The following is a 21,133-nucleotide window of genomic DNA, read 5'->3' as shown; positions in this document are numbered from 1 at the left end:
TCCCCTCTGTAGTACATGAGAGTTCTGCTTCCTCCACATCGTTGCTGACACTTGGTCTGTTGGCCTTTACAATGTCACCCCTGAAGTTGACAGTGGTATGTTACTGTGGTTTTATGTTGCAGTTTCCTGACAACCAGTGATACTGGACATCTCTCCATATGTTTTGCTTACTGATCTTTCTGTTTCTTCTGTGAACTGTCTTGTGGCCCACTTTTCAATAGGCTGTCTTTCTATTGGGGAGTTCTAAGTATGTAAGTCTAATAACTGTGGCCAGTACAATAACATGTATGCAGAAGTCCACTACAAAAGCAGCATTAACCAAAAATAGTACTGGATTACAAAAACCAACTCTGGAAAGATGTTTTAGAGACAGCTGGAGGAATTGGGAGTTTGGGCAGACTTAATACAAGATTTGCTGTTAGTTTTGTTACATATAATGGTATGGTAATTATACGTATTTTAAAACATGCTAATGAGCTAGAGAAGAACACTGAAATATTTACGGTCTAAACAACAAGATTGTCTAAACATCTTTATAGTGTTTCAGAAAACACAGTAGGGGAGATAGAGGAAACACACAGGTAGAATGTTAATGATTAAACCTAGGCTGATAGGCATGTGGCAGTTCATTGTTCTTTCTACTTGTGTGTCTACCTGAAGATATCAGTAATAAAAGAGTTTCAGAGGTCTTTCTACATTTGCTTGAACCATTATGGCATGCTTACAAATTCAGTAAGCTCCTGCCCCTGCCTACGTGTCATGCTTCTGAAAGGCTGTGTGACTCATTCATTCTGAAATAAAGGGGTAGGAGTCATACTTTCAAACAGGAGCTTTTAAGGCCACTGCTGTTCTTGGCACCCACAAATCTTATGCACTGCAAAACCATATTAGCACACACAGCTAAGTGGGACATTTTGGATATCCTGGTTTTAGGATACAAGAAGTTGTACGTGTATATATACCAGCATACTTCTTTTTCTCCTCAGTGTTGAGGCTCAAGTCTGGGATCTTGCTCATGCTAGGTAACTGCTCCACCATAGCTATACTTCTAGCCTCTAACAAACGCTGACCTCATAAAATACTTCCAGGTCCATGACACAGATCCTATTTCTAGGCAGGGTGAAGATAAGGAAGCAGATCTTATTCCTAGTCTCCAGAAGATGGCTAGCAGGGACTGTACCAAATGCACGTAATACAAAAAGAAAACAGGGGAGTTACTAGGCTTGAGATGGCTTTAGGTTTCCTTAGGCTAGAGCAACTTGTTCCCTCCCACGAGCCCGGACTCTGTTTCAGTCATTAGCTTGAGGTTTTAAAGCCTTGTGGTTCCCCGTTAGGAAGCCTAGACTCCTGCAGCTCAGTGGGAGGCGAGGTCATATTCAGAATGCACCATTTTAGAGTTAAGAGAACTCTTAATCCACTGAATCTTAAACTTCGGTGGGAGTCAGGATGCTGTTACTGTCTTTCCTAACATCCCAAAGCCTCACAAGCATGGGCTCAATGGAAGCATCTAGTAAGATTAAGAGTAATTAAAAAAAAAAAATAGGGCCAATGAGTGAGCGGGCCAGTGTTCAGTGCTATTAGGCCTAGACACTAAGTCTCTGGATTTTTCAAGTAGGACTTGAGGCTTAAAGGCTGCCCTGAACTCAGTGGCCTAGACACTTGTCTGAATGCTGCCACTAGGGACCAGTGAAGAAAAGTCAAGGTGAACAGTGGAGTGGGCCTGTCTTAGGTCTGAACTCAGGGCCTGGGCACTGTTCCCTGTGCTTTTTCACTAAAAGTTACCACTCTATCACTTGAACCCCCGCTCCATTTCTGGCTTTTTGGTGGTTAGAGAGAAGGGACTCAAGGACTTTCTTGCCTGGGCTGGCTTCAAACTCTGATTCTCAGATCTCAGCCTCCTGTGTAGCTAGGATTATAGGTAGGAACCACTGGTGCCTGATAACAGCACTTGAGGTTTTTTGTCTTTGTTTTTATTTTAAGAATTGGGGGGGGGGGTATGAAAAACACATCCAAAGCAATGGCTCAACTGTCATGCTCTGATGCGCACAGGTCTTCTGAGGCAGGAGGGGTTAGGGTCCAGGCCACGGCCATTGTCAGGACCTTTGTGCTCACATTCCCGCTCGGGTAAGGCGGTGTCCCCACAGAGAAGACCCTGTAGCCTTATTTCCTGACCTGGCATTTAAAAGGAAAAAAAAAATTCACCCTGGACGTGTGTGGAGGCCATACTTTGGGAGAAAAATCATCTACACGGCATCTTCAGTGCAACCTGAGGCCAGATAGAAAAGCTAACACTGCAGATGGGGCTAGATACATAAGCATTACATAACATGTCATCACTTTCAAATTGGTCTTTAAACACACTTTTATTACATACACATGTGCTGCAGACACCTTTGCCCACATGATGAAGGGCAAGAGCCAAGCTGGAACCTACTCCCCCACTGTTTTGTTTTGTTTATATGGCTTACTTTGGAGTTTCTCTATCCCATTAGGACTCACACAGGTAGATCCTGGCAGATGGCTACATTACAACGGTGAAATGGTCTGCCAAAAACTGATGAAAACTTTAGCTAGAGAACTAGACCTCCCAGAAGGCTCAGGGGTAGGGCACTTGGCTAGCTTGTGTGAAGCCCTGGGTTCCATCTCCAGTACCACCAAGAGGAGGGAAGGAGGGCTGTAGGTTTAACTGAGGAGTATCTTAAAAGAGGACCCTACAAGGGTAAATATATCTCATGTACCAGGAGCAAATTGAGGGGTTCCCCAAACATGAATGCCCACCCTTAATGATTTGTGTTTTCTTAGCAAAGCATGGAGCACACTCATGTGTGTGTGGGGGTGGGGTGGGGGGGGAGGGGGGGAGTGACCGGAAGGAGATGGTGGGTGGTGGTGGGCGGGGGAAATCCATGAATAATGCAATCAGCACTCTGCAGACTAAACATACTACTCCACCGAAGAGCCTTCAGCCATTCGAGTCTTCTCTGACCTCTGGCAAAAGCAAAAGCAGGGTAAAAAAAAAAAAATCCAGAAATTTATTACAAGGATTACAGTCTTTAGTCTGAAATCCATTCCAGAAGTATGGTGTGGAAAATCAGCAGCAGAATGATCATCACAATGTCTCTGCACTGAGTAAGCCTTGCTAAATCTCTCGACCTCTCTGACATATATTTCCCCAATATGTCCAACAAAGGGAGCGAAGGCAACTTCCCACGGGTTTAATAGTTTCTTCTCCTTCTCTGCTAGTGGAAAAAAATTATCCTGATATAGTGTTTGGTATAATATTTACGTTATCTGAAGTTAGAGCTCAAACTCTGAGGCGAAAGCTACCATCTCATCTTGTCTGCCAATGTGTAACTGGGATCCTAAATATGGCACCTACAGTTCCAGAAACACTATTTAGGATATCAAGTCATAGACTTTCTGTTGGGATGGGTTGTTCCCTTAGAATTAAAGACAGCAGATACCTCCTCGCACTCCTTTAAATGGGTAGAAGAACGCCACAAGCAGATTCATCAGGACGGCCAGGTTAAATGAGATGCTGCTCCAGAAAGACATGTTGCGAGCACACCAGTACAGGACGGGCTGGGCTGTGGAAACAGAGAGGAAGCCGCGTGAGGTGGGGAACATGTGTCAAGGCGTGGGATTCAGCCCGGCCCTGCCTTCGCCTGGCCCCGCGCGGCCTCCACAAGCCCATTCCCGTTCCCAGTCTTCACCCCAGTGGTAAAAATGATCATTTGTTTTGAAGTTGGCACACAGTGACATTGGACTGGTTCATTTCTGTTGGGAGAGCTCACGGAACAGAAGACGTATTGGGGGACAAGAGGAGAAGAAAAGGGGGAAAGCTGGAACATGGAAAAGGCCTGTGTGCCTTAGTCAATGCCATCAGTTAGAGAATCTGAGGGGTAGACAGAGTTCATGCCCTGACTTTCTGGTTCTCCCAGGCCTCCAGGACCAGATGAGATACTCAGAGAGACCCAAGAACTCAATGAGCTATTTAGAAAGGTCAGGGAGACGGAAGGGTCAGAGTTGGCTTAACTGGGCCTGTGACCAGGCCTGGTGCCATTTCCACATTCCTATCCCTGGCTCCAGTGCTCTGCTAACAATGAGCCCTTGCCCCACATCCTGTCCCTTGCCTTTTCCTTCCCATCGGCCAGTCACCCCCAGAGTGGGGAACCCAGGGGCATAGGCGGCAGATTGGGAAACGGTCAGCCGTGGAGCGTACATTTCCAAAGGCCCCGGGACACGGAGGAAGTGGGACGAGGCCATCCCAAAGGGGTAAGGGTCACTTTGCTATCACTGCCAGCCACAGGCAGCCGCATGCTGTTCCCTGTGTCAGAACAACAAACTCGCGTCCATGCCTGGGCGCCAGAGACCCTTCTGACAGCGGTGCCGTCCACTTGTTCCAAAACATCAGTGGTAGGCAGTGACCATGCCAGAAGCAATTTACAAAAGGCAGTTTCTGTGGACAGGATGCCTCTCCAGGGACGGGTCTGGAGTATGTGAGAATCTGAGAGTCATCTCTCTCATGTACTGCTCCCCCCCCCCCACCCCCCCCCCCCCCCCGTGAAGTCACCATTGGACTACAGGACAGCAGCCAATGGCAAATCATTGGCCCTTCTTCAATGATGCCCAGAGCGGCAGCCAAGTCTCTGGAAGCTTCCATCGAAAATAATTAAATAGATCCCTGGATAATTAAAAAAAAAATCACCTCTATCATGCTTGTACTTGGTAACAGGCAGTGTTTCCAAACAGCAGAGGAATAATCATTGAGTTTAAAATCCTTCATGTTATAAATGTGGGATACTGAGGCCTGCAGGGGGTAGCAGCATGGGTGAGCTTATTTCCCAGGTTAGTAATCCTCTGGGGTCGGCGACAAGATAAAGGTGAGTGATAGTTGCCATTCAAAAGAGAAGGTGCAAGGATCCAGTTGACTGTTGGGAAATGATTGACTTTTTGTTGTTGTTAATTTCTGAAGCAAAGTTAAGATTAGAAATCTCTTGGTCTAGCTACAACAACTACTGGTATTTCTTCTGGGACTGAAGCCCAGTTCTGATCTGGTGAAGAAAACTCCAGAAGAGAATGAGGGAGGTGAACAGCAGGGAGGTGAACAGCACAGAGTTGATCACCGCTGAAGCTACGTGACAGATACACGGAACTTACAGCCTCCTCTCCACACGAATGCTATCTGTTATATGTTACGCTATATGCTTATGATATTACAGTAACAAGTTAAGGAGAAAATACAAGGGGCTGGCAAAGCTCAGCAATGGTCCATGCAAACCGGAGTTCCTCAAAGACAGTATGCCTGATATCAAATGCAAGTATGTGTCCTACAGGATACTTCAGAACCAATATAGTAACTGCTCTTCAACTAGGAGTGTAGAGGTCGGCTCAACCTTATTTTTACAATGCTAACAGGTTACTTTAATCACACTGCCATTTTGAATCTAAACAGTCAGGCCTTTCAGAAGATATTGAGAGACCCACTTTGTGCAATATTTTCCTTTCCTGTCATGCACTAAACAGTGTTGCATTTGCCTTTCCAGACCTTTCTCCCACTTTCCATCACCATATGCTCTGCCTCTGCTGGAAGTCTAGGGGTGCTTCCCCCACACACACTGGTGTGCCCCCTTCCTCACCCGCCTTTGTGCACTCTCTCTGTGTGGTAACTGAAAAATATATCCAGTCTTCGATCTTCTCTCCAAGGGGTGCGGCTTAATTCCCTTCCTGGTGAACATGGGCCAGACCAGCAATGAGCTGCTAATAAACAGGAGACAGTGCAACTGGCAGCCTCAGACTTCCAAAAGGAGATCACAAAGAACCCTGTGGCTTCCTCCTTGCTCTCCCAGACCGTTTGCTCCGAGACAAACAACAGCGGTGTCAGCAGAACTCTCAGGCAGACCCATAGGGAGATGCGCGTGGAGAGGAACCGAGGCTGCTGCCCACAACCACGTGGGAGCCCTGAGGAGTGGACCCCCCCAAGTCCAGACACGTGTTTGTATGATGTGCCCTTGCTGGCATCTCAGAAGCAACACAGCGCAAGACTCGGGGCCCAAACAATGAAGCTAAGGCACTCCCAAATCTCTGGCCTTAACAGTCTATGAGAAAAGAAATATTTCTAGTGTGTGCTATTACATGCTGAGAGTAATTAGTGATGCAGTAATAGGAAGCAATCCATGCACCTTGGATGGCAGGCACAATAAAGTCCCTCTCAGGTCCCCGCCTAATCAGCAGAGTGTGTCAACGTTCTGGAAAGGGATGTTATCTTACATGAGAGGGGGATGCAGCCTGAGAAAGGCTCTGCTGGACAGGCATGGCTGTGGAGAGAGAGGAAGAGACTGAGCCAAAGAAGGCAGGCCTCTCTAGAAGCTGGAAAGGGCTGCAGGAGCAGCACAACAGGGCCCTGTCAGCACCTTGATGTTCGCCCAGTGAGGTCCTTTTCAGATTTCTGAACAACATAAACGTAAGGTAATACATTCATGCCGCTGTAAGCCTCAACGTTTTTGGAAATGTGTTAACGGCAGCGATGAGGAAACTGACTGAATCTACCTCCCCTACCTCCAAGCTTCCACGCTGTGTTATCCAAGTCTGCCCACCCCTGTAGATGCTCTCCCCTCCTACCTTCTCTCTGAAGGCAGGTTTCCCCTGCTTTCCCATAACCCATCATTGTTTGATTATAGCCTTCCATCATAAGCAGCCTGGTACTACGGCTACTCACAAGTATGCTTGTGCTGTCTACGCCCCTTCAGATGGCAACCACCCCACCCCAAGGACAGAGTCAGAGCCTGTGTGTGATTGAATCCCTTTGCTGGATCTTGCACTGTGCTCTCTACTTACTGGGAGCTGTAGGCTGGCTGGATCAATACACCTGCCATATTACAGCACAACTGTGGTACGATGACCACAGACAGGAAGAGTGGGTTACATAACTATACCTGGGGCTTCTCTTGCTAATGCCCGCTCCTAGCTACTGCTATTTAAAGAAGCTAGCCTTAATTGGATGACTTGAAATATATATGTATAAATATACACACTCTTTCTGCATATAGTTTATATATTTTGTGTGTATATGTATATATACACACATATGTATATACATGCACGTAGACTTTTCCAGCTGCATTTCTACAAGTGTGATAATCATGGGAGAAAATCCCAAGCAAGAAAAGGTCCATGTCTCTCACGTGGTCTTCGAGTTTTCTTCAGGAGAAGGTCATAGAGAAGATCATAGAAGGTCACAGGAATACTGACAAGGGTGTGTATGGTGTGTGTGTGTTTGTGTTTTTGAACCTGTGCTCAGGTGTTCTGTATGGAAGAAGGTTTCCGGAGAGCAACACAAGTGGGTATTTAAATTCTTGCTGAAGAAAACACCAAGCAACATTGGCTTTCTGTTGAGTAATCAGTTAGGCTTAATCTCAGCAACACATTCCGGATAGGCAAAGCAGCTACAAAGACAGGCCAGAAAAATCTTTCCTGTAGATTTATGAGAAGCGAGCTGCTTTTAGGAGAGAATAATGTGCTTTATTTTATCTGTCCTTCCAATGAGTACATTTTGCCCTTCCTTAACTATGCAAATCATCTCAAATTCAGTTATTATTTTCTATTTTTCTCTTGGTAGCTGGTTTTGAAGCCAATTAAAAAATTCTCAGTTGACAAGTACAGTTATACTTAAGCTTCATGGAAACAAAACTGTTTTCCAGAAACAGAAAGACCAAAATGAGGAACGATATTAACCATAATATAAAATAAATCACAAAATGAAGAGGTCCTTCGAGATTAAATGAACCTATCAGGTGTTATTAATTCCTCACTTTACTGGGGAGGGTCTGGGAATAGTGAAGCCACAGAGCCAGTGGGTGGCAAAGCAGAAATGCGTTTACCTTCCTGCTCCTGGGGTGAGAGCCTCCTGCTACGGCAGGCCAGAGATACCATCTTAGGAAGAGGCATTGGCTCTCCAGCTTTTCAAAGAGCCCCTAAAACATATACATGTATCTGATAACACGATTTTTTTTGATCAGTTGTGGGGCTTGAACTCTGGGCCTGGGCGCTGTCCCTCAGCTTTCAGCTCAAGGCAAGTACTTTACCACTTGAGCCACAGTGCCACTTCTGGTTTTCTGAGTGGTTTATTGGAGATAAGTATCTCACAGACTTTCCTGCCCAGAGGCTGGCTCTGAACCGTGATTCTCAGATCTCAGCCTCCTGAGTAGCTAGGATTACAGGCGAGAGCCACTGGCACCCAGCTTGATAACACAGTTTTGAGATAAAGAATACATCTGATCCATCTCAGTAGACAAGGACGCTGGATAGGAAGAAAGATGCAGTTCATGAGTAAGGTTTGGGCACATGGATTCATGACGACACACGAAGCTGCGATTATGGAATATTGGGATAGGCAAGGCAACTGATGAGACGTTCTCCTCTCCTTACTCTACGAGCTGGAAGCAAGTATGCAGTGGGTGGGGTCTCTATCTCCTCCCTCCCCTTTTTTTGGAGGGGAGAGGGTGTATCCTTTTTCTCTTATTTGCCTGAGCCTGGTGCTGGGTAGAAATTCCCAGGATGAAGCATGAGTGGGAGAGTTTCAGAGAGATCCACAGTAGGCTTTAAGGACACACTGCATATCAAGAAGGACGTGGTGAAGGCTGTTTTGTCACCTTGGGCAGTCGCAGGACATGGATCTCAGGGCTGGACGAGTCTGTCCTGGTAAAACATTTTAAAATGCTTCAGAGATATGTGTTAGACCTGGACGATCATGAGTGGGGGAGGGGGTGGGGAAGGGTGGGAACAGAGTCTTCCGGACAACTGGTTTGTACAGGCCTCCCTGTCACTGTGAATCTAGGAAGGCGGGAGGATGAGGAAAAAGGCAAAGATCAAGGAACCCTGCGGAGTGAGGCAGGTTCAGCTCTGCCCGGATCGGCGCTGATCAGGGAGAGGACAGGCACTGCTGGAAACTGACTTCAAGCCAGCTTTCCCTGCCCCAGCTGTACCTCACAGAAAGAACCTGAAAGATCGCGCTCGAGCCAGACCCTAGGGTTTCAAATAACAAACCCGGTGCCTGACTAACACACAGAAATGAAGCACGATCTCTTTTAAGTTGTTCACAACAGCTGGTGCCAAGCGTACTGTTCGTGCTGAAGGATCACATTAAAACCCCAATGAAAACCAGGAGCAAGGAAGCCCTCTGGGAAAGCCCCATAAACCTGTCTTAGTCGGGTAATTTCAACCTGACTTGGCTGAACTTCTCAACAGGACCTGCTGGTGAGCAACGAAGCATCTTATATGGCAAATGATTCCACCGCCCGTAAAATGATTTAGAGTCTTGAATCCGAGCTATGCCGTAAGAGGGCAAACACCAGCGTCTCCGGAGCAGGTGTGCTAGTAAATGAGCGATCCTGCTGTCTGCATGGCTGGCCCCGGTGACCCATCCCGAGTGCAAAGGCCTGGACTTCTTCCTTTTGACTTTCGACGTTAAGATACCAAAACAGGCTTCCTGAGTCACCCATGAGACTCCACAGTCAAATCCAGCCAAAGGCAACCTTTTTTAGAGAGGTTGTCTCCCTAGACCATGGCACATCTATCAGCTACTCAAGTTCCTCTGATTTCCTGGAGGTCAGAGGTGGAAAAGTGTCACAAGTTATACTGATGTGGCTTCTGCCTGGAGATAAAAACATACCACAAGGGGGCTGGGAAGGTGGCTCAGTGGTAGAGCGCTTGCCTTGCATGCTCGAGGCCCTGGGTTCAATTCCTCAGCACCACATAAGCAGAAAGAAAAAAGCCGGAAGTGGTGCTGTGGCTCAAGTGGTACAGAGCTAGCCTTGAGTTGAAGAGCTGAGGGACAGCGCCCAGGCCCAGAGTTCAGGCCCCACGACCGGACCCAAAAAAAAAAAAAACATACCACAAGGCCAGGCTTGGTGCCGCCCCAAAGAGCACCACCCTGGGGAGTGTCAAGGCTCTCTCGAGACCCACCTCGCAGTTTCTTCTGCCAGTTCATTTCGTTGAAGAGGTCTTCGGAGCGCAGGAAGAAGTCGTTGATTTTGCTACCCTGCTCATCTCTCTCGGTGGTGTAGTATATTCGTAATTTTGACTCTTTTGTTAGGAATTCACAGATGCTGGGCACGGGGAAGACAATCTGCTCCATTGTCCGGTCTAATCTGACAATCTAGGGTGGAAAAAAGAATAGGTGAGATTTAAACAATTTTGCAATGGTTCTAGTCCACTGGCAGTAGACTGGGGGTTCAAGACACGGGATCTGAACCTCTCTGATTTCTAGGACCCCTGCCTCCCTCGTGCTAGGCTGCTTCTCTCCAAAATTTATATAAAAAATCATCCTGGTGAGTCTGTCAGAGTGTTTTTCTAGCCTCGGGCCCCTTTCGTTTCAACGTCAGCAACTTTTATCTGAAACAAATGGTACAGATTTTGTGTACCTCTTTTGGCGGAGGCTGCTACTGTCCAATCTACCTTTCTGCAGTAGCCAGGTGACTCCTGAACGTTAGCACATGCGCAAAGGGCAACTGAAGAATGGAATCTCTATTTCCCTAGCAGTGACACACTGCTAGTGGATGTCACACTGGACTGGGCCAGTGCCAGACCATGGGTGTAAACCTCACCCGAGATCTTTTCTCAAGATGGCAAAATTGAGTTATTTTTCCCAATGGGCACTTCGTGAAGGTCTGTTCCAAAGGTTTGGTTTCTATCCGATCACCATGACCTACTTGTCCCACCATCCATAGGACGTGAGGCACGTCAATCAACATTCCCATTTGGCTGGGATGGCCACGCCGTCCCTCAGACTAGCTTTGTGGGGGCCTAAGGACTGGACACTTCAAAGGTTTCTCCCAGGCCTTTCCTCTACTGGCTCAGTCCCCAGAGAGGAAGGAGGGAGTCTGATCTAGATTGTTTGAATTCTAGGACACAGTCCTGAGTCACGATCCTAGGGGTAGAGATTTATAAAGGGCCATGAGCTGTGGTACCACACAGGCATGTCCTCTTTGTTCTTACTCCCCAGAGGCTGGAGAAGTCAGGTGAGACCCAGGGCTGAGGCGCTCAACAGGAAGAGCCTGTTCTCCTCCCTTAGTACCTTTGTTCCCTGGTGGAGCAAGAGAGGTGACTCAGGCCAGGTTATGGTGGGAAACTCTAGCCGAGGTGAGGCGGGTTCCCACAGGTTCCGGAGGCTATTAGGAGCATGGTGCCTAGACCAGCAGCTTGTAAATGAAGCCGGAACTCGGCTTTCAGGAGGCTTTGTTACCAGACGGACTCTGGTTCAGAGCCAGCCTCAGGGACTGCACCTGCCGTGTGGGAGTTAATGCCCAGAACCTGCCGGTGAACCATTTCCCCGAGTGACCTTAGTGGACACACAGGTGAGGGATCAACTCTGCATCTCCTGGTGCCAAGGGCCCTGATCAGGATGGGCCTAGTGGCTTACTCCTGAAGTTCTAGTTCTGTGGGAGGCTGAGATGACAAGGTTCTAGGCCAGCTTGAGGAAAAAGTTCCATCATGTCAGCAGGGCACCTCAAGCCTGGCACAGTGGCACATGCCTGTCCTTCTAGCTATGGCAGAAGCCACAGTGGTAGAAGCCATAGCGGTAGAAGTCCAGCCCACGGTCTAACAACAACAATACAGTAACAACAAAGTGGCATTTCAACAGGAAGTGACAAAGTGTTCCCTGGCTTTGCACAGACACCTCCCCTGGTCCCCAAGGGAGATCTGAAGGGAGGGTGGGTGGTGGCTGGGGGCCGCAGGCTCCGAGGGCCATATCTCGGTCATTTATAACCTCTCCCTCCTTAAAAAAAAAAATTAAGTGGTTATACAAGGGGTTTCAATGGACATTTTTATTTATTTATTTTTTCCTGGCTTGGAAGTGCAAGGTGAGAGGACAGACGTGAGACCTTCTCCGCCGCTACAGCTTGGGAGACACTGTTCACACCGTCTAACCTGACTGAGCCTGTCTTCTCCCCCGCCAACCAATGCACATACGGGGATCACCGCCACCATTCCACTCTGCAAACACCCGAAGCCTGGCTTCTAAAGGATCCAGAGGACGGAGTCGGCCCTTGGGCCACGTTTCCAGCCACTAATATCAAACCTGTGTGCTCACATATGTTACTGGCCTAGTTACCAGCATGATGCGCTGCCTTCGAGGCCTGAGACAGCGGAAGAACACATTTCTGAGGAGTCTCTACCCCAAATACATTATGTTGCTGGAAGAAGTCTGTCAGTACCTCCAGATCCCTCTCCCCACATGGACACTGTATTATCTCACTAGCCAAACAGGCAGCCTCATCATCTCCTACTGCCTGGATCCTGGAGGCAGAAGACTGTGTTCTGCAGGATGCTGACAGACAGCGCGGGTGTCCTACACTGCACCCCAAACTCAGGAGTCAAATAGACCAGGCTTCAAATGCCAGCACTACCACTAAATGCCGTACGGGTGCCACAGCCTCACTCAGCTTACTGCACAGCTGCTCCATTTGCAAAATGGAGGTGACACCACCGAGCTCCCAGATGATGAGGAGACTGCTGCTTTGTCCTGTTTAAAATGCAGATCTGACCAGAGTGCTCCCCTAGATTCCAGTGCTCCCCTGGGTCAAAGTGTCCAATCAGTTCCTTCTGAGGAGGGCCCAGATGGTTGAGGACGGTGCAGGAGGTCTGACATTCTGGCTGCCTGGTCGTATGCTGTTCCCCACCAGCTTGCTGAACTCTAGCTACTAGGGGTTTCTCTAGCCCTGTCCCTTCCCTAGAATCTTCCCCACGTCTGAAGAGCTTCTCCCTCTGGGCTAATCAGTTGCTGTGTTCTTTATGTCTGTACTTAGATAGCAGTTCTTTGCACCAGGCCTCCTGGGCTACTACCATCTATAGCAGGCCCCTCTGTGGCTGAGATCTCTCCGTGTGAATCTGCTAAGTGTCTGCCTCCCCCTCCAGACCTTGAGCAGGCACTGTGACTTTTCTGGACATAACTGGGTATTCAGCACCCATGCAGCTCACAACTTTTCCATTGCTCATTTGCGTGGATGTGTGCGAGCTCCAGCACGGGGGAATCGTCCACAGAAGATCTCGAGACCTCAGGCCAAACTCGCGAAGCCTCAGCCCTCCCAAGCCCTAGGCTGACTGCTTTCACCTCAATCTGTGCCGTGTGCTTGGCGTAGAATTCCAGAGCTTCATCTCCGTCCACTTGGCCGCCAGGTTTCAGCATGGTCTGAAGTTCTTTGTTATGCCGAGCCAACTAGAACACAGGCACGGAAATGCAGGGGTCAGTGTCTCTTTGTCGCAGGAATACATGAGCTCCTCTCTAGCTGTGAGCTTAAACAAATACATAATGCCCAGCAGCAAGCTGAAGGGCAAAGGTGCCAGGAGGCTGGCTCCCTTCCGCCCAGTGTGCTTTGCACGGTGGCTATTTTGGGAACCTGGCATAAAAGCATGGAAGGCTCGTGCCCATGTAGGGTCCTACTTTTCCTTGATTTCTTTAGCCAGGCAGGAGGGGCTGGCGTTTTGGGTGCAGCTCCATGGAGTCTTCCCTACAGAATATTCAGAAGAAAGGCCTCTTGGAGGCTAGGGACTGCAGGGAGGAAAAGGGTTTTGAAATCCTTCAGCCGGTACGAGGGGCAGGGAACTGCCGATCTCTAGCCCGACCCTGCCATCGGTTTACACCCACATCCTCTATCTGAGTTTAAAAGGGACGAAGGAAACAGGAAACACGAGTCTCCAGCTGGGCTACCGCATGGCCATCTCCACCCAAAAGCACATCAGCGCCCCAAAAAGAGGAAGCAAGCTCCAAAACACAGCCAGTTTGGGGAGAGAATTATGCAATGTGGTGTTTTGGTGCCAGGGCATGAAGTATCACCATATCCCCAGAAAGGCAAACAGAAGGAAGTCAGAAGGACAGGTTCCCACAGATCTTCAAGTGAGATAGGCCAGGAAGCTGAAGTTTTCTTTAGGTTGTTACGAGAAACTCATTAGCGTTTATGAAAGCCTGACTCCTTCAAATGGCCCCAGACCAAAGTCATAAAGCATCTAATGCCACAGCTCAGGGCTGGATGCTTGGAAGAAGCCTGGGGATTTCCAAGTACTTCAACCCCCACTGCAGTGGGAAAATGGCAGTGTCTTGGAACAACCCAGCACCTTGGGGGCAGGTTGCCCAGGGCAACTGCAAGCCACAATCTCAGTAGTTCAAATGATCCTAGGTTTAAAGCCTTCCAGGAAAAGCCCATCTGGGGCCCTGTCTGGCTTGGAACTCGGGCCCTGTAGGGGGCAGTGTCTGGAGGGGCGCGGGGAGGCCATGCCTGGTGAGCGAGGATGTAGATGTTGTGGCCCACGTTCCTGGGGGAAGCAGCTCCGTCCTCTCCATTTTCTCCGTCCTCAAATTCCACTTCGCCTTGCATGTAGGCTTTCTTGATCACTTCCACCTGGAAGAAGGGCCAAGCCAACACGTCTGGTGAAGGGGCTGGCATTTACAGCACAGGTGGTCATGCCTGCCCCCAGCTCGGGGACCACTTGGCCCACTCGGCCCACCATCAGCCAGACAGCCTCAGAATCCTCCCTGATGCTGTCAAGAGCCGTCACCACCTATCACCACTGCCACGAGAAGGTGAACTCTTTCCCCCTACGTAGACCAAGAGGCATTCATCACTGGCTCAGACCTAGTCTAGAAAGGGGTTAATGACTATCAAAGCACTGTGAAATGATAAAACAAGATACAAGTATTGCCTAGAAGGCAGACTTTCCCTATCTCTGTATTTCCTACCACCAACTCTCTCGAATCCCAACTCTTTCCCTTTCATGGAAACCTAAGACATCCAGTAGCTTTGGGAATTTTCCCTGCATGTGAGGATGGAGCGTCACGTGGTGCACTCTCCGAGCACGCACTGGGCTTAGCATTTTATCATTCTTTTAAAAAGTTTAACATTCACAAGCATTTTACAAGGTACCAGAGATTCCCACTTTGTTATGGATGAGGAAACAGACTTGGAGATAAAAGAACACTGCTAAAGTCATAGTTAATGAGTGGGGATTTGAACTCGGCCATTACCCTTCACAGCTGCCTGAGCTGCTCCCCCCTCCCAACCCCCCCGCTGCACCCTGAGCACTCATCTCAGGCTCTGAGCATGCTTCGTAGAACAATTTCTGTACTTGTGGGCTGTTCCCACTCACCCCAGCTCCCAAGAGCAGGGGTCAAGGCTGCTCATATTCAAATCCTTCTTCTAGTCCTCAGCACAAAGGTGGGCCTGTCCAGTTTGGCTAAATGGACAGACCATTTCGGCTTAACTAGTCCGAGAGTCATAAGCTATACCAAAAATTATTCATTTTCTTTGATGATGCAGGAGGTGTTTCGGCCTCCTGTACTGCTGCCAGGCCATTATTCTGAATGATTTCTCATTGCCCAATGATTCCTCTGTGTGGCAGAGAGCTACACAGATCGGCATGGATGCCAGGTCAAGCTGCTGGGTTTGACTTTGCAGGCAAGAGCCCTGCTCTCTGAGCTTGCTTTCCTGCCGGTTCTAATACCAAATCAAACAAACATGCTGCACAGGTGGTGGGGGCAGGGCACACACGGACACACATACACATGTGGGTGCCCGCACACATGCATGCACGCATACATTCTGGATATCCCAGTTTCCCTTTCTGTTTGGATTCTTAGAACCCAGTTTGTCCTGGGGAGCCTCTGACTCTTCCCATGATCCAGAATGATGATCTCCAACCACAAGAGGGCCACCCTGGGGGCCTGGCGGCAGCCACAGCCCGGGTGCTGCCATTTCCCCACTCAGGGGAGTCCGGAAGTCCTGAGGCTCATTCTTGGTTCGTGGTCACCTGACCAGGGTCTCTTCAAGGTCATTTGGACGGGCATACCCTGGACGCCACCGACCGTCACTTACATAAGTAGTTATGTAAAACACAGGACTCCCGTGTCCGGCAGGAAACTCCCTCCATGACCTCCCAGATCAAAGGACTGGGCTCCTGTGAACTTTATTTAAAGTGATATATAAAGGGACTTTGGCCTGGTCTCCAGTGCGCATTTCAGGTCTGTATTCATGCCCTTGTTTAAGTCTGTCAGTTTATTGCATGAAGTGGGGGGGGGGGGGGGGGGGGAGGGGTGGAGTCCAAATAGAGAGTTCTGCCCCGTACTGCTGTTGCTGAACAGTGTTTGTCTCACAGTCTGCAACAGCAAACTCCCAAGCTGGAAGTCACAGCCCTTCGTGAATAGCACCCCTCAAAAAAAAACCACAAAGACAAAAACCACTGCCAGCCTCCAAACTACACGGGTGCCAAGAACGGCTGTGAACGCTTCAGTTCTGGACAAAGCTGAGGCCAAAGTAGCAGCCATGAAGAGAGCCATGGAAGGAAAGGGCTCTCAGTGCACAAAGGACTTGTCTCATGCTAGGTTTGGCGTGAAGTGTCTCATCTAGACTTGAAAACCACCTTTCAGTGTATAACCTCTTTCAGGGATCAGGAAAGTGGCTCAGAGACATCCAAAAGTTGCCCACGGTGACACAGCACAGAGGGTAGGAGAGCTGTGGAGCTGAATTCAGGCCTGCTGGGATCCTTGACCAGGCTCTGCGCTCTTCTCCGTGAGGAAAAAAAGAGGAGGAACATTCCCCCTCCCTCCCCCCCAAACAGTCAGTACTGACAGGAGAGGGCAAAATACCACATGTCCAATGTGGTTTTTTTCTCCTCAGCCCGAGGCCTGAGTTAAATGCTCTCTTTATACTTCTAAGTTGGGAGATCTCAGAGAGGCTCAAGGAGGCTGATCTGCTCCCTCTAACGTTCCCTGGCGGCCTGAGTCATGAGCCAGTCACCCGACTCGACTCACCAGCTCCTTGGGTCTCATGTTGTAGAGGATCCTCTCGGCGTTCTCGCTGTCGTGCCTGCTCTCCATGATGGCCAGGAGCAGCTTGGAAGCATTGTTCTGGATGGAAGAGGCAAGGGGAGAAACGTGGACGTGCCGCCGGGCGCCGGCCTGGCTGCAGGCGTGTGCACCCCAGCTCCACAGCCGGGCCTTTGGCCCCCGGGCCAGGGGCATCACAGCCTCTGCGCCAGGCAGAGGAGGCAGCTCTTCCGACCCTGGAAACGGGGGTCAGAATCTAGCTTGCGGCAAGGAGGCACAGCATGGTTACGGTCCATGCGTGATGCCCCAATGTTAGCTGGTACAAGTCCTGGCAGGAACGGAAACTGAGATGTGGGTGCTCGTGGGGGACAGTCTCCCCTCAGTGCCTGGGCGGCAAGGGGTGGGGGGAGCTCAACTCCCTTATGCAACATCACCTAAAACCTACATTCCTCTCCTTCATCTACTTCATCCCAAGATCACTTATACTAGCTAGAACAACACAGCGCAAGGTCTTAGTTACACTGCACTGCTGACGCAGCGATGATAAGCAAGGTGCTCCCTCAGGTAAAGATGCAAGCTTTTCTGGGTACTTTTGATCCTGGGGTTGGCCGAACCTATGAATACAGCGGCCTTACTGCATGCCGTCACCCGCCCGGTGACAGTGGTCACGAAGAACCTGCTAGACACGAACCCATGACATTTTCAGGGCTGGAGGGGGCATTTCCTCTGCCTGGGTAGTTGCTGACGTTGTTATTCAGTCTTGTGGGTCAGAGAGGACAGGCAATAAAGATAATTCCTCCCTGTCTTAAAAAACCTCTTCTATCTGCGCTTGTAACTTCTCCTGTTATGAGTATAGCTGATGCTAGGCAACCAAAGTGACCCAGAGGAACCCCGCATGCCTGCCACGCTTCCCAGCCCAGCAGACCCTGAGCTTCCTGATGACGCCACGGCCTAAACTTTGCATGTTTCCTTGTGTATAAGATTCGGAAGTTCTTTTGCCTTTGGGCAGCTATGCTATCACAGGGCAGATTTTTTTTTTCTTCTTAATCAGGATCCTAGATTGCTAGATTCATAAAAAAAAAAAAAGCCAACCAGAAGTACATGAACATTTCAGTCTCTTTCAATCTCCCATTGTGTACTTTAGGGTAAACGGAAGTCAGGTGCATGAGACTTGAACGATATTTGAGTCTAAAGCATGTGTCAGAAGGAGCTAAACATAGCCAAAAATGCATTTAAACGACATACCCAAATCTATTAATTTGGACTCTCAGTTCTAAATGATAGAGGAAAAATAAAAATAAGTGTGCCATTCATTTCCTTCTGTGATAACACTTTCCAAAAGCCTTTCATTCCTATGACGCCTGCCTTCCATGCAGGAAATGCAGACCAGCTCGTCAGCTGACCCCGGAAGTTCTAGGTGTTTCATTGTAGTGATAAATGCTTGCTACTGCGGATGGGTATCGACAGAGGACAGGTCTCCACACGCCCCCACATGGGAACAGATAAGAGAAAGTGCATCTGGTAGTATCAACACATTTCCAGACACGTTGCAGACACTTGGGTGGTTTACAGGTTCAGTTTTCAGAACTGGATCCTGGAACCCCTAAACAGAAGGAAGGCTTGGGGACACCCTTTAGAAATCACTACCAGGAACACTCTACCAGTCTCTCAAGGCATCTATGAGGTTGGCCTGTAAAGCCTGTAGCTTAAGCACCTTGAAGTCACTGCTTTCACTCCTAAAACTATTTCAGTGTTTATAGGGCTGCTCCAGTATCAGCCACCTGAAGTCCTCCGCTAGCAATAATTCAAAGAAACTTGTCAGGAAAATTGACAAGTTCGCCTGTGCATAGGGAGGTTCTTGGCTTTGTGTGTGTGCTAGTCCTGGGCCTTGAACTCAGGGTCTGAGCACTGTTCTTGAGCTTTTCTACTCAAGGCTAATGCTCTATCTATCACTTCTGAGTCACAGCTCCACTTCCTGCCTTTGTTTTACACTGACATAATCAATCACTTTTCTGCTAGATCTATGTTTTAAGTAAAAAGAGATTTGGGGGTTTCTTTTTCTGAGGTTCTAGGTAGACTTAGATATACTGTTAGCTGACCAGTTGTCACCTGGTCCTTTTTCCTTCTCCAAGGGGAGAAAATTCAGAAACCAGAGCAAATGGCATTTCTATTGTCCGTGCCATCCAGAATGGAGGCTTTGGGTCCTGGATATATTATATTCTTTCTCATCTTCGAGTGGCACTCCGTGACCTCACAGTCCTAACTTCTTTGGAAATGAACCAGTGAAGTTCTGCCATTCAGTCAGCTCGTGCAACTCGGATCACTCTTTCAGTCCGAACTGCCTATGGTACTTGTCTAACACTGACCATGTCTCATGCCCGAGACACAACGGAAGAGCGACTGTTCCCAATGGCGAACACCTCTTTGCTGCTCAGTGCCTACTTGCCTTCAGTTCTAACACCAGGTCCATCCGCTTCTTTCCCAGAGGGTTGATGTCATTGAGGATCAGGGCCGTGATGATGTCAATGCCGTTGGACTCGTGGGTGGCTATGCAGTTCTGCGGAAACAAGACAGCACACAGACCTTTACACAAACGCTGGCCCTCAGTCACACGGCCAGCGGGCCGAGCTGCTATTTCAACACAATGCTCACTACTCCCAGGGCTGTTTCTCAGGGAGCAATTTTTCCGTGAGAAAGTGGTAAAAAAAAAAAAAAAAAAGAAAGAAAAAAGACAGACAGATGAAAATCTCTAGTTTCAGAATTAACAGTAAACAGTAGGAAAGTCCCTCTACTTGCCAACTGATAAACTAGCCGCATCTCATCCAAACACGACGGTGGGGACAGCTTTTGTTCTTTAAGAAAAATGTGGTGTATGACTGATAGTGGGATCTAGGTTCTTTTTCCCCTTTAAGAGTGGGTTCCACTCTTACTACGTCACTCTGCGTATTTCGTGCTTGTGCTTAAAAGCTGAAGCTTGGAAAGCAAGCTTCTGGTTTATTCACACAATAGCAAAATGAATCATCTTCTTCTCCCAGGTAGGGGACCCGCCCCCCCCACATTTGCGGCACGCTCTAATCCAGTCCAGTCTGTTGCGTTCAACAGGCTTCTGCTTTGCAGAAAAGCCAACAAAGTTCTAACAAGGTTCACTCTGATATCACAGAGAGTCCTTTCCCCAAGCCCACTGCATTTCCGTACTCTTACTTCATTGTAACTAGGAATTGGCCATGTGCTCCACCAGGAAAACGGTGAAGGGAAGAGGATCTAGCCAAATGGGATCCCCATGTTCAGGGGGTTTTCGTAGACAGTGAGCTGTCTCCTGTGAATGGCTCTCCTCTGGGTGAAGGCCCTGATTCTCCCAAATCCCTCCTCATTTCACACCTTCCATGGCCTGGGGTTCAGAAGTGACCAGCTTTAGCCCTGCTGTGCCCTCTCTCTCCAGGAAGAAGCTACGGAGTGGTTACAAAATCCTACTCAGCCTGGCCTGGAGATCAAAACTCACAGACTTCAAGATGCCATCTATAAGCAATGACGCTAACTCAAGAAAAAGAAAAGAACTGAGCTCCATTCCCAAACCACACTTGTTTGGGGAAGCCAAAGTCAAGATACATTGTTCTTTCCTTTCCCTGATAGTGCACAGTGCTAAAATCTCAACCAAAATTACTCTCAACTTTCAAGCTGTTCAATATGAAGCGAATTTTGTTTCTCTCTTTCTAGCTAGGTTTACCCCCGTTCAAGTAACCACTTTGGGATTTCCATCCTCCTGCACTAACCCCCAAAGTCAAGTTATTATTGGATTGTCAAACCAAATCAAGCCAAACCATGTCAAGTAAAGGGGCTAAAAAGCACAACTTTCTATTGCCCAACAGGGTAAAGTCCTGATGTACCATACAAGGCTAGGGACCCTTTCCACTGCTGGGAAATAGCCAGGCCAACAGGCAGATGCACGTGACTTCTGAACCTATCTCTGTTTGCATTTCCAAATGACTGACACCTCCCTCCACCCCAACCCAAACAGAAGGGATTACCTGGTTCTCGTGGCAAGGTCCTTGGCAGTACTCTGTCAGACTTTCCAGGGTCTGGTTGATGAGTGCAACATTCTTTTCGTTTATGTACAGTCCAAGAAGACCAAGGCCTCCGGTAGTGCTTCCGCAAATGCAGTCCAGAAACTGCAGTGTCTCACACACCAAATTATAGTTGGTCTTGTTATTTTGGCAGCGGAGAAAGTTCTGCCGGTGGTCAGCACCGGGGTTTGAGGGAGCAAGAGGCAGAGAGAGAGGGGAAGAAGTCATCCAGGCTGCCATCTTGGTTTTTGAACATGTG

The 21,133-nt window shown here is 48.7% G+C and overlaps 1 protein-coding gene across 5 annotated transcripts in view; it reads right to left on the bottom strand.

Annotated features, from left to right (window-relative positions):
• The window catches only part of Itpr1 (inositol 1,4,5-trisphosphate receptor type 1), a 297,583-nt gene that overhangs the window by 44,679 nt on the left and 231,771 nt on the right, over positions 1–21,133 (bottom strand). For all 5 annotated transcript variants that reach the window (XM_042680110.1, XM_042680115.1, XM_042680112.1 and 2 more), the window contains 7 exons: positions 20,839–21,039; positions 19,260–19,370; positions 16,799–16,894; positions 14,271–14,393; positions 13,109–13,213; positions 9,961–10,153; positions 3,462–3,584 (listed from right to left, as the gene is read on the bottom strand). In XM_042680110.1, coding sequence (XP_042536044.1) covers positions 3,462–3,584; positions 9,961–10,153; positions 13,109–13,213; positions 14,271–14,393; positions 16,799–16,894; positions 19,260–19,370; positions 20,839–21,039 — 952 coding nt within the window. The remainder of the gene's footprint in view (positions 1–3,461; positions 3,585–9,960; positions 10,154–13,108; positions 13,214–14,270; positions 14,394–16,798; positions 16,895–19,259; positions 19,371–20,838; positions 21,040–21,133) is intronic.

This window comes from Dipodomys spectabilis, unplaced genomic scaffold, assembly GCF_019054845.1.
Source record: "Dipodomys spectabilis isolate Male_0828 unplaced genomic scaffold, ASM1905484v1 ptg000054l, whole genome shotgun sequence".
Classification (NCBI taxonomy): Eukaryota; Metazoa; Chordata; class Mammalia; order Rodentia; family Heteromyidae; genus Dipodomys; species Dipodomys spectabilis.
Note: the sequence above shows the minus strand (reverse complement) of the source record. Positions and strands in the feature narration are given on the sequence as shown.